The 14,239-nt window shown below is 40.6% G+C and overlaps 1 protein-coding gene across 1 annotated transcript in view; it reads right to left on the bottom strand.

Moving 5' to 3' along the window:
* RAB11FIP2 (RAB11 family interacting protein 2) overlaps positions 1–10,253 on the bottom strand; it is a 32,433-nt gene extending 22,180 nt beyond the window's left edge. The window contains exon 1 of the mRNA XM_063163124.1: positions 9,728–10,253. Within this exon, the coding sequence (XP_063019194.1) occupies positions 9,728–10,080 (353 nt within the window). The 5' untranslated portion in view covers positions 10,081–10,253. The remainder of the gene's footprint in view (positions 1–9,727) is intronic.
* Positions 10,254–14,239: the final 3,986 nt, after the last annotated feature.

Raw genomic sequence — 14,239 nt, 5'->3', positions numbered from 1 at the left:
CAAAGAAGTGCTTTAAAACCCATTTTCAGGAGAAATCCATGCACACAGACTAACACAACAGTGCCTGACCACCAGTAACTTTTGAATTGGAGAGACTAAGAAATTAAATTGCCTATTAACACAGACACAAAATGGATTATACAGTTATACATACATTATTCAATCCTGTCAAATATAGAAAAAAAAAGGTCAGGAAAGCAGAAAAATAACGCTCAATTTATTTTCACATTTCATAAATATATTTTAAAGGTGACTGCTGTAATCAAGTTTTCAGGCAGAGATCACATGTTTTCAGTTGAGAAAATACTTCCAAAAGTGACATAACAAAAGGATAAGGAATATTATTATGCCCCTTTTTTATGTTGCTTTGTGATATTCACAAGATTTTATACTTCATACCAAGCAAAATAATTCATCAGACCTCCTCTGTTCTTGCAATGAACAATATAAATCCAGACCAGTAGACTCAGAAGCTCAAACCAGGTGAAAGATAATTAAATCATTAGGAAAATAGCTTTTCTTCTCTCGTGAGGTAACTTCATTTATATACTTTAAATGAAATACAAAACCTGGAATATGTGTCTGAAGAAGATGGATTGTTTTTCCTTTTAGTTAATAATGCTTCAATTCTTTGGTAACCGATTCCAGAAACACTTTAAGTCTCCTATAGAGTTGTTACAGAAAACAAAAACAGAACCAAAAGTCAATGGTCTTTGTGCTAACATAATGTTGCAAAAACTGGAAGACAAGATAGCCTACTTTCATTAAAACTCTTCTTAAAAAGTAAATATGTTCACATATTCCCTTAAAGAATAGAAACAGTACACAGCCATAATGAGTAAGCCTCAGACAGCTCCTGGGCAGATAAAAAACCCAAACAAAAACCATCCTGGGCCTGAGAGAGTCCTCCCACAGCTCCTCAGCCACACACTAAATATACACACCAGCAAAAATAAGGCTCATGAGTGGTTTGAGAAATGTAGGAGGCAGAAAGGACTTCACTTTTGGACACTTAAATTTAATATCCCAGCCTACACTGTAACAAAACATTCCTTTTTTCCCTCTCCTCACAGGGTTCAAACATTAACACTATATCTCTGATAAAACTGGTGAATTTTTCTATGCTTCTGCTTCCAAATGATCAAAACCTTAAGTTTATCCATGACACCTAACTTGTTTTAGAACAAGTACATGACATAAATTCTTAATCTTTTGCTATGGGAAAGAAGGTATTTTATTTTAAAAATTTATTTAACAATTATTGCTGTTCTTATCACCAATCAACAATGCTGTGTCATTACCAGCACTCACCTGCTAAGGGCAAATGAACTATTTTGACATTTACCTCTTCTTAAAAAGAAGCCCACAACTAAGACCTTGCCTTCATAGCTTCTACATTTCTTTTCAAAGTATATCTGGAAGAACTTGACATTAAAAATAAGTTCAGGTGGGAACACAAAGAAACTCTCCTTTCCCTAGGAAGACAACAGCAGGTCCTGCTGGAACCAGGTTCAACACTGCTACTGATTCCAACAGAATTTAATCATAAACTCTTTTGCTCCAAATTTCCTCTGGTCTTCAATTGAATTTCTATTTGAATAATGTTTGCTGGATCAAATCTCTGTATAAAAGACAGATATTTAATTTTCAGAGGCATTTCAAGGAGGTTTCTTTGTTACCTTGGAGAGTTTATCTTGTTTTACTTATAATGAAGGTTCCATATGCTTCAGCTCATAACAAGACAATATGAGAAGCAGACTCAAATCATGATTTTCTTCAAAATTCAAAGGCAACTAATTACTTTTTTAAACAGATGAGAACAAATGCAGGCAATGCATTTATGGGGAGCTGCACGTGAATGAGCAACTAAGACCATAAATGTTTCTTATTAGAATCTGTTTCGACAACACATGGGCGTGAGCAGCAAATAGAAAAAACAGCTCTAGAGAGGAGAGAAAAAAGAATGGGGAAATGAAGTCCACTGTTTTCAGACAGCAACATTTGGGTCCTAAAACACTAAATTCCACTATACTACTGCCAATTTAAAAAATTGAAATGTATTATAAAAGCCAATAAAACTTGCTATTTTGGTTTTGTTTACAGTACTTTTAGCCACAATAAATGCTCCATTTGTCAGGCTGCCATGAGCTTATTCTATAGAAAGCCTGTACAAAGTAGGAAAATAGCCAATAACATACATGAACAAAACAGGGTGGCTTTTATGAGAGCAGATGCCCTTTTACTTAATAACCAAATATTACATCCAGTCTTGCAGACAGTCTTTATTTAAACAGACCTTGTACAAAGTCTGGCAAATTTTCCCAACTTCAAAGGAAGCCCTGTTGCCTTTGGAATCACATTCATTCTTCTTGCTCTCACCTTCAAATGTTCTGTAGGGCAATGTCCTCCATACACCCTCTAATTTCAACTTTTTCCCGATGGCTTCCATCAGAACAACCCTTGCTTCTTTCTCTCACCTGTTTTTCAGGGCTTTGCCAGTCTTGCACAGATTTCTGCTAATTTTTACTTTTAAGTATTCTATAAATTGCCCCTCTGCATGCTGACAATTTTCTTGAATGTGCAAAGAGAAGCTCAAGGTGCAAGGCTAAATAAGAAAAATCCTGCTGACCAGGCAGCCCTGGAAAGCTAAACCCCTATGAAGCAGCATGCCTACTTTCTACCCATGACAAGATCAGTTTATTCTGGCCACACCTACAACTAGGGGTGGAAAAAGCAAACTCTCCTAACTGGAGCAGTCCTACCAGTAATGAACCCTCACCTTGGGGAAGACACACAGGAAGGGTGAAGGAGAAAACTGAAATAAGCTACTATAAATGAGGAAGTTACAAAACCCTGGCCTGTCTATTTAATTTAAATAACTAGTGATTTACAGGCTTTCAGCTGGTTTTGTCCTTACCTTTTCTGATTTTATCTGTCCTCCAAATCTGCCTCAGAATGTGACACTTCCAAGTCTTATCCCTCGCTCTCCTTTGAAGAAGCATCACTCAGCCTGTTCTGCTCACCATGTAACAGTGAGCAGGATGGGCTGACAGCACGGGTAAGAAAAAGCACTACCTAATTTCAATTACATTTTAATTACACACTTTGACAGCCTCCAAAACCACTGGGTAACTTATCTACCAGTTTCAACAGGAATTAAGTGTTCCAGCCAGCACATTCATCCTGTGCATGACAGATGATCTCCCAACTCTGTCTTCTGGACAGTGCCAAAGATGGAAAGTATTGAAGGAATTTTCCCATCTTTCTGCTTCTCAAATACACCCCTCTGCCTTCAGTCTACCAGTTGAGCTGATCTAGTTTTGCTTTGCTGAAAAACCCAAAGAATTTTACAAAATCTTTATTTCAATTCACAAATTACTGAAGAAATTTTGCAAAAAGCCACATAATCATCACAGCATTCACCAAAGCTTCTGACCTTGATTTTACAGGCAAAAATCAGCATCCTGATCTGCTACACATTTAATGACAATTTTCTATACAGGCAGATACTTCTAAGTTTACCCCTTTAAAAGACCATCAGAATCTCAATGACAGAACATGTCCATCAGCTGTCACAAAAACAAAGTTGATGTGTACTGTTAAGCTAGATACACTGAAGAAACTTGCTTCACAAAAGCCCACTAACATAAATATCCACAGCTAATTGATAAAAAACAACATCCAAAGCCCAGAACTGTCTGACATTTCCATTTAGCAGAGTATGCACTTTGAAAAATGCAGAAGTATGTTTTGTGATAAATCATTCTAATACCATACTAAGAGGCTGCCCCAAAAGTCAGCAAGTAGGAAAATTAAGGCAAGGGGCTGAGCACAGACTACACTGTGGATGAAGGGAAATTAAGAAGAAAACAAATTATTTATTAAAACAAGTGATGACACTCACAAAGATGAACACGCTTACTTTCTGGAAGCCAACTGAAATGAGATATTGAAAGCAGTTTAAATAAACACTACAGAGTGACATTGTAACACCACAAAACATATGGGAACTGACAGCTATCACAACACCCTCACTATGGGGTTTGCTACCATCAACTGGAATCAAAGTCATTAAAGTGGTCTTAGTTTACTTTTTATTTTGGCTAAAGGCTATGTGTGAATACTTCTGTGTTAGAAACAAACTAAATGAAGGTACGAGAATTAAGGCCAGTTATTGGAGTATGTGTGCACAGAAAATGGAGAAGCATTTCAATCCAGATGGCAGACTCTGACTCAGAGTTATGACTTATTGAGAGGATGTGCATGGATTTATTATCAAAATGTAAATGCTGGGAATATTATTAAATAATTTGAAAATATCACTGTAAGTCCATAAAGCTACAACTGGGCAAAGCTTTGTTTTCTCCCATAACCATCTTTCTCTTTTGTTCCTCACTACTGACATTCCTTATGTTCTTATTTCATTTCATGAGTCGTACCACAAGACAACCCATACAGAATCTCCAGGCTGCTCTTTATTTCTGTGCCTTTAACAAATTTCCAAGTTACTACTCTTCCCGCTTTTGCTTTGAGTGGAACAAGATTTTTCTCTTGCTTTAACCCCAATAAAGCCATTTTCTGTTACACCCTGCCATTTCCACCACTACTGAAGCTCATCCCTTCATTTTTCTTGTTTAAACTAAATTTAAGACTAAACATGAGTAAATAATAGTGTGTTATGTTTTGTAGAAGTATTATTAAAATGGTTGCCACTCATTAACAAGCACTGAGCCCATATATTATCTATTCACTAATTGTCTGCTTGTTCATAATTCCAGATGTATTTGAAGCCTCCCTCTTGTTATGCTGCTACAGATGAGAAAGGACAGAGCAGAGGCAGTTGAAGAGAGTTTATATCCAAGACAGAAGCTGCCAAGAAAGAATTCACATTAATTTGGAAAAAGTCACTCCATTTGCATATCTTCCAGGAAGCTCAGCAGCACTAATGTCAGTGCACACCACACAGGGGTACTGATCATGGTCAACCATGAGTTCTTTTTGTTTGCTTGCTGAGAAGCTGGTTTTGACTCTTTTTTATTATCAATAGAAGTTGGGAAGTATCTTTGGAAAAGGCCAAATTCCTTCACTGTATTATGCCCAAGCAAGCATTTTTTTAAACAGTGCTGCAATTTGTGTGTGAGTGGAGGGGAGTGATGTTGAGGTATTATAGACCCCAGGGAGAAGAAGAACTAAATCACAAATAAAAGATGTCTCCTCCACCATGTCCATAAGAAATAACAACTCTACAAAATCACCTGCCTTCTCAAATTTATAGCGTTCCAAACAAGTGTCACATCTTAAATCAGACAAACATGCAATAAAATGAGACGTCCAGGAAAGCTCATGAAGGAATAGACAATAAACAGAGTGGAATTAGAGAGTAACAAAGATGAAGCAAAAGCAGAGGAAATAAATAACACTGGGAAAGTTAAGAGTCACTGTAAAAAAAACAACTGAAAAATAATTCAGTAAATTAGGACATGTCAGAAAATTAGTATTTTTTTTATTTCATGGTAACTCAAAAATTTGTTTTGATGCTATGCAATCAGATTGCGAGCAGCATTAAGGCAACTGTGAATTATAACTGAATGGAAATTATTACAAAAAAGCATATATGCTTTAAAAATATGTTCATTGATCATAATTTACATTTCAATGGAAGAGTAGAAGAGGTATATTTATTTTGCAAGAGCAGACAGAAACAATTGCCATGTATTTCTTAGGATGAATTAAAAAACCCCGTGTGATGTTACTGCAAAAAATAAAAGCCATGTCAGAAATGTAACATTTGAAAACTTATGCTAAATACACTTCTATTAAAGTTTTTCCAAAGCTTTTTGAAGTGTTAAAAAACCTCAGTCAAATCTTTCAGCATCTGCAGCCTAGTTTTCAGCTCTGGAAAAAAGAGCAGAAGTAAAAAGTCCCAGTCCATTTCCAACTACAGCTGAGATGGCAGAGACACAAATTTACCAACTTTCACAGTACAATGGGCATTTCTGCACCAGGAAAGAAAGAAAATGGACTGGGATCCTGCAGATGCTTTGGATGAAGTCTCTGGAAGAGATCTAGAGAGGGACCATCTGAGCTGCATCTGGACCTAACTGTTCCAGCAATTTTTAAGAATTTGAAAAATCGTCAGTTTCAGAAAGCAAAAGGACATCTACGATGCTGTGTACAAAATTTTCCCTATCAAGTTGTAGTAAAGAGACTACACTGTTTCATTAATTCTTGAGCCAGAGCAAGTTTCTTAGAACACAAGACAAATCCCATCATGAGGCCTCTGCCTGAAAACTTTACTGCAGGGAGTATTTGTCTTAAGATGTGACAAGTAACATAAAAAGCTCCACAGAAAAAAAAATAATTATTTTTCCCTAACATAATGTTCCTGAGTCTGCAATGATTTTTGAAATTTATTTCTTCCAAATTATAAAACATTAAATTAAAAAAATATGTAAAAAGCCAAATGTCACACACCCCATGGTCTTCCTAAGAATTCAGAATCAGCTGGTAGCCTTCACTTCTCATACCTCCTTACGAAAAAAGCACTAGGGAATTGCTGACAGGGTTCAGCATTGTGCAGAATATTAAATATCTTTTTTGCAATACCCTGGTGACTCTTGAGTCTGTCTCTTACAGCACCATATGTACAGCTGTGTTGGAAAGAGGAAGCTATTAAATATATTAAAAAGTAGAAATATTACCAATAGACACTTCATCAAATAACTGGATCTCATTCATCCCCAAACAAAGCAAGAAATGTTAAGGTTACATCAACATAAGAAAATAACTCTGGATTTAATAACAGCACAAGCCTGTTGAACATATTTGAAAGTAAAAACATTGCTTAATAAAACAGATTAGTGTTTCTGAAACAATGAATATAGCTTTCAACCATCAGAATGTAACAAAGACATTGGACTTGGTTTTGAAAGGTGCTGGGTGTCTCAGTCCCCACACCACACTCACAGTTAGAAGGTCTTCAGGTCCAAATATATTACCCTTAGTTTACTGCCAACACAGGAATAGGAATATTTTCTATCAAAAAGGATTTAATAAAGAGGGGGGAAAAGAGCATTTTGTTTGAGATTGCATTCGTAAATCTATCCTTGAAAGTTTGCCCTTGTCCCACACACACACACAAATATTGCATCCACATCTCCAGTGAGTGCTTCAAGCAGACAGCCACGATCCACCCACATGGCACGAGGGCACACAACCACAAAAACTTCTCAAAAACATCTAAACTTAAGAATTAAGTTACTTTTTTTTTTGGAAGTGAGTTTTAGAAAGGACATTTTTGAGGTTTCTTTAGGTAAAGACACCAAGGGCAAAACTGGACTTTTCAGTGGCTCCTTCCTTGTAAGAATTTAAATCAACGTTACGCGAGAACGCACGGCCAAAAATCCCACTTGCCGCCCAGCCGCACTTTTACACTTACATAAGACTTTTACAAGTGTGGCTGCTCGGCCCTAGAAGCCTAACACCCATCAACTTTTAATAAGATTTGCAATCTTAAATGCTCAAGCAACTTGTGAAGAAAGGACTCAGGCTGTTTGCAAAGCCTCCCCCACAGGCCCCCGTCTCGCGCAGCAGAGCTCCCGGTGACTTCAGCGCTGCTCTGAAGGAGGAACTGCTCCACAGCCACATAGCAGGAGTGCCTCTCTCCCACTTCAGAGGAAGAAATGATAAATTAAAGAGCACCTATGGAGCCCTGCTAAGCATAGCTTCCTATAAAAACACTGCAGATCTGAATGTTTGTTTAACTATCACAAGGACTGTGTTACTTAGCCCACTTAAAAATTTCTGGAATAATTTTGCAAGACTGACCCCAGTACTACTTTTGCTAAACCTGGTGCAGGAGCCTATGTTTCCTCTTCTTTGTTACTCACAGTAATAATGGAATAATTTACATCTTTTACTCCAGCTTCTGGACACATATTTCTATCTAGATTTACAGTCTTTACTTTTTGTAGCGTTCCTCCCTCATTCATTCACCTTGTTTTTCACCTTGTTGCTAGGTGTTGCAACTAAGGCAGCTGACTACTGACTTGCAAGATAATTACAACTAATGAGTCAAGAATTTTTAAGATACATGTCTAAAGAGCAGTGAAACTTCTTGAATCAAGTGTTAACAGAAATTAAGACCCTAAGGCTACAGGCATCACCATGTATTGCATCAAGATAACTGGTTTATCCATAAAAAGGTAAGGAATTAAAAAGTGTAATACTCCAGGCAATGAACCCACAAAAAGATTCTGCACAGACTTCTTTCCTGTCATATGGTTTGTGAACATACTGTCTTGCAAAAAATTCAGTTTACATAAACAAACACCAGGGCAAAGAGACTTGGACTTGTCTTTGGTGCTCTTCAACCTCAGCCATGCATTTAAGTAGGACCAGCTTTTGAGGTGGTTTCAGCAGAAGCAGTTGTCTGACCAAGAAGCCCTGCTTAAGGATTTCCATTTCCAACTGCCAATGCTGCTGGAGGTCCAACCCTGGCACAGTCACAGACAGACAAGCAACACCAGTCTTTAGTGGCTTGGATGCCAAGCCCAGCACCTCACCACAGAGCCACCATCACTATGGATACCAGACTTTAACTTCAACAGCTGAGATTTGGGCACAGGAGCCTTTGTACTCTTCTGAAGAGACACCAGAGGAGGAAAGGCACCGGGAGCAGGAACTTTTTAACCGCTGCAGACAGATCTGTCAGCGTCCATGTCACTGCCAACACAGAGCTCACTTGGAGGTCTCCAAGCTGTTCTGGTTCAATTTCTGTGGGACAAGCATATCCACACCAAACCCAAAGCATGGAGTCACAGGCATGCCTACTCTCATACCTACAGTCTGAGTTACACACACACATGGAGGACAAATTACACTGGTGCCAAACACCTTTGTGCAACCATGTCCTGCCTAGGAATTATAACAACTTTACACATTTAATTGAAAAACTCATAGAATTAGATAAGTACAGTTCAACTTCATAAATTGCTATGATACCTTTTTTTTTATAAATTCCATTTTTTGCATTCCAGTGCCTGAACTTCTGGGCAAACACTATTTTATTTGACAAAGGCTTATGTAGGTAGTGATGGAAGCTACCAAAAGAGCTGAAATTTCTCTTCAGTCCTCTCAGCTGAGGCCTGCTGTACAGTGCAGCCTGTGGGATCATGGCCTAAGATTAATCAGGACCAGCAAAGCACTGTGCTGTTGTGGTAAGCCTTCATTAAGTCACAGTTCATTGACCACTAAAACATAAATATAAAATATTTAAAGACACGTGGTTGAAGCAACTGAAGGAAAACAATTTTAAAGAGAACCACACCAGGTTTCAGGGCATCTGAGTCTCACGCATGGTTCAAACTGAGGTAGGAGATGAATGGGGGGGGTATGGCCCTGTGCACAACAAAGAAAAATGCTTAGATAAACAGTCTGTAATGAGTTCATGTTACACACAAGAGTTTGTCAGAAAAGTTAATGTTATTGACAGTCCTTCCCTGTGCACAGTAAGCACTTTGATTACAGTAAACTTCTCTGGAAGAGGTCAGGCCACAATGACATAACTGTATAGGTTAAGAGATTTGAACACAGAATCAATGACAGAAATGTACTAATTTCATTCCGAAGTACTTACGTTCATAGTAAGGCCACTATTTCCCACCCTCCCCAAGCGCTACTGTCCAAGGAATACAAATAATAATGAAAAAAACCAACCATCACTTACTCTGTTTTCCGCCTTTGCTTGTCTTCAAATATATCATTCAGACTTATGGCTACCTGTCCCAAAAACCTGTCCAGCCCCACCAGCGACCTGTGCATGACAATCAGGTACAGGATGTATTTTTCGGGATTCTCCTGCATGAGTAGTCCAGGGAGCTCGAAGGAGGCCTCTTCTTTCCAGATGGGATCCAGAGTCTTCTCAGCCACCGAGGTGGAGTACTTCTCCTTGCCCAGCTGGATGATGGTGTAGGCATCGTTGCTGCCATTTTTACCTTTTGGCTTCAGACCTTTGGCTTGAAGGACCGTAACTTGCACGTGAGTTGGGAACCACTTTTGGGCTTGCTCCGCCAACATCATCTCTGAGGATCGCAGCAGCAGCAATAACAACAAACGCAAAGTCTGTCAGTCCTCGAGGGACTGCGTAAGGGCACTTACGGCGGAGACACCTGTCAGGGGCTCGGCTGGTCCTTCCCCTAGCGCTGCTGGCCGCGGGTGGCCCTCACCAGCCCGCGGGTCCCCCCCTTCCCCGGCAGCCCCACCTGCGGCTCCATGGCCGGGGGCTGCAGGTCCCGCCGCAGCCCCGGCCCCGCCGCCCTCCCGCGCCCGGCCTGGCCCTGCCCGCCGCTGCCGCCGGCCCGGCCCCGCGCCGCCCCCAGGGCATCCCCCGGGCAGGGCCGCTCCGCCGCGGGGCCCCGCAGGCCGGCGGCGGCCTCCCCCTGCCCGTCCCGGCTCGCTGCCGGCGGCGGTTCGGTGCCGGCGGGGGGCTCGGTGCCGGGCTGCCCTCCCTGCCTCCGTCAGTCCGCCCGTCCCCGCCGCGGCCGCCTCAGCCTCTCGCCGCGCTGCCCCCCCGCCGCCGCCCGGCCTGACGGGCCGGCTCCGCCGCTTCCGCCTTCCCCATGCTGCGGGCGGCGGCGGGCAGAGGGCAGAGGGCAGGGTTCGCCCCCTCCCTCTCCTCCCCTCGCCGCCGTTCCCGGCCGCCCGGGCAGCGCTGCCCGGCGCCCCGAGCACCCCCGCTGCCCGCGGGCAGGGCCGGAGAGGCCGCGGCTCCCCCGGGCGTGACGGAGCGCTGGGCTCCCGGGGCCGCCTCCCGGCTGGGAGCCCCGGCCCGTTAATTAATTCTGCGCTATTTTTGTTTCTGGAGCGGGCAGAGAGCTTTGCAGGAGCTGTGGAGAGGAGGGTACTTGGCTAAAGGCGTCTATTGTTGTTATTTTTATTCAGTATTAGGGGCTCGGGGGTGGCCACGGAGCCAGCCGGGAGTGGTGCTGCTCTGGAACCCATCCTGCTGCCAAGCGCTTCGGAAACGTCTTTATTTTTCAGCCCCATCCACCCGCCCTGGAATATCTGTTGGAATTAAATGAGAGAGTGAATATTACAAAATAGAAAAATATTAATAAAAATATTATACAAGTTGTTTTGAGGACACATAATTTTGCTTATGGTACACCTGGAGACTGTACGTGTTTGCATGCGCACCTGTAAGTGAAGTCATGGGTATTAACGTTGTTTCTACCAAAAAAAAAAAAATTAAAAAAATCAGAGTTGCAAGTTGTATCCCATCCCTGCAAGCCATAAAAAGCAGGGAAACCAACAGCCAGGTCAGATAATACTTCACCCACCATCCCTCACTCATGAGTCCCCGGTCCATGGCTCACAAGTTACTGAGCAAAGAAACCTTGGGAGATGTTCCTATACCGCTGAGACCTTCTGGAAATTAAAAACTTAACACTTAAGGCCATTAGGGAGAGTAAAGTATGATGCTACCCAAAAATACCTAATGCCAAGCAAGTTATTTTCCATCTTGTTATTGTCTTTTTCTAAGGCGGGATCACCAGTGTACACCCAGTCATTAGCCTGAGCCCAGCTCATGTCATCTCTATACACAATTTTAATAAATATTTCATTGATGCTCAGTTTTTGGCTGGCAATGATAGCTGTCTGCATGCTGTGATAGTTAACATAGTGCTGGCACTTCTTTTCTCTTCCACATTGTATCTGATTTTTCTTGATAGGAAAATAGATGGTCCAGTTGGAAATGGTAACTTCAATACATGTCCTGGGAGCATATATTTAGGCAAAAATGTATAAATGGATCATTTAGGATAGTAGTTTCTGAAAGCATTACAAATGCTGTGGTTGTCTGCCTTGCTTTGTGATGCTGAGATACTAATGGTCAATTAAGGCTGCAGGTCAAATATAAATATATGAATATTTATTTATATTTAATTATAAATAAATGTTTATATATTTATGAACATATATGAATATTTATATTTATATTCTATAAAGAAATATATATTTATATTTATTTATATTTATTTGGGATAAATCACCATCCTCTCACTTGAAAACCCCTTCCCCTACTCTGCAGCTGTCATTCTTCCACATCCTCCAGTATCTTTCCCAAAAGTTCCACAGTGAAGCTCCCAGGAGGAGCTGCTGTGCTTGGGGAGAGTTGCAGTATTTTGGGCTGGAAGAGCCAGAAGCAATTATGGTGCCAGTGCTCGGCAGGAGATTTAGGCCATGGGGGAAAGCCACGGGGTTCTTCTTGGAAACCAGAGAGACTCATGTACATCAGAATATTTCTGAAATTAATTTTACCACATACAAATTCTCTTTTAGTAGAATAATCTTCATTGCAGTAAGTAAAAACCAAGCATGATGAACTCATCAAATCAAAACAAGAAATGAATTTTAGGTAGGCAGAATGTATTTATTTAATAGAAATTTAAGTCAAACATTATGTCCTGCATGCTGCGTCTTAGGAAAACTTTAGTGAATTTTTACAAGAGGCAAGTTTTGTGCGTTTTCCTTGCCTTTTATTGGCATTCTCTAATTTCTTGTTATTGTCTCTTTCTTAGCAGGAGCTGACTGGAATACATGTGCACACAGCTGAACAGGGGAAGGTGGAAGAACTTTTGTACTGCTGCAGACCATATATCAATGCAATACCCAATCTGCCTTTCCTGCTTTCAAAAATAAACAGATTATTAGTCCTCTACTCCTTATGTGCAATCTGGCATGTGAGAAGAGGAGTGTGAACCTTTCCCCTTTCTCATGTTTCTCCTCTCTGCTCAGCTGGTGGAGCAGGCACTGGGGAGATGCCCCCTCAACTCCTCCACCCCTGTGCTTGAAGAGAATTCTGCTCAAAGGTGCACCAGATATATTTTATTCCCTCTTACACCCCTCTGGGGTCAAGCTGAAAGCTGGCCTTTTGATTTTGTCCTCTTTGGAATAGGGTAATTGTCATCTTCTGGAATGTAGCGTGGGATATAAATGACAAAATATCTCAGAGAAATAATGATATCTCCAGCAGCACAGTGTCCCCTGGCACTATGTTAGAGCATTAATCCAAAAATGACTCAGATTTTCATTCACTGAGCCACCCCAACTGCTCAGTGCCTGTATGCACTGTAGGTTTTGCTTGTCACTGTCCATGATTTAGTGAACATTACATTAGAAAATCCATTTTATTTCCTATGCACCATTTTGGTTACAGAACTGTACCATTCCTTCAGTGCACCATAGATATCCACTGTTATTCTGTAATAATAATCTTTTACACTCGCTGTCACTGCTTTATCATGCTTTCTGTCCAAATCCACTCACTCTGAGGATGTCTCATCGTGAATTTCTAGTCCTTCATTTAGTTTAGAGGATTTTGAGCTCAAAATATTGTATTTGGAGCTTGCAGTCAAATGTAGCTCCTTTGTACTACACTGTGGTATAAGGGATTTCTCCCTGTGGATGGTAGGTGGTTCCTGTTGTGTTCTGTGCCCTGCCCCTTTTCCCTCTTCTGCCACCCTCTGTGTAGCTTTGGAGAAAGATGAGAAAAGCAAGCCCAGAATTCTTGCTGACGAAGAAAAAGCCATCAAAGCTGGAATATGTGGCCTCAGAAAATTGTTTCTGCGTTTCTAATTTGAAATAGATATCCTGTGTTCCTGGTGGATACTCCAACACCCCATCTCCTTGTAGACAGCGATGAGAGTGAGTTTAAAAATCAATTGTTAATTTTAATACAGACCCCTAAAGCTCATCTGTGCCATCTTTCTCTATTACATGTTCTTCCAGTCATTTCTGACCCAGGACATCAACACTGTTGTTTTTTTTTTTTTGTTTTTTGTTTTTTGTTTTTTTGTTTTTTGTTTTTTTTTTTTTTTAAGAGGGAATTCCAAGAAATATGGTGGATTTTTTCTATGTCAGTAATTTGTAATTCCCTCTCATTTCTTCCTCCTGAACCTACAGTACATCTGATTAAACATGAGCCTTGATATTCTGGCTCCCCTTTCAAAAGGAAATGCAAGTGCCTGTGCCACTGCGACAATTCCATATTCTGCTTCTTATTTCCAGTTGTGTACTTGCTAAAGAGGATCAGAGCAGTTGTGTTTACACTGGTAAACTGTAGCAGGTAATTTGGTGATTTAATTTCTCCCTGATTTCTGCTTATGAAGTAGGAAACATTTTGTTGTTTTTTTTCTTATGAAAATGCTATCTCCTCTTTGAAATTATTTGCTGAATA

This window comes from Melospiza melodia, chromosome 9, assembly GCF_035770615.1.
Source record: "Melospiza melodia melodia isolate bMelMel2 chromosome 9, bMelMel2.pri, whole genome shotgun sequence".
NCBI lineage: Eukaryota > Metazoa > Chordata > Aves > Passeriformes > Passerellidae > Melospiza > Melospiza melodia.
Note: the sequence above shows the minus strand (reverse complement) of the source record. Positions and strands in the feature narration are given on the sequence as shown.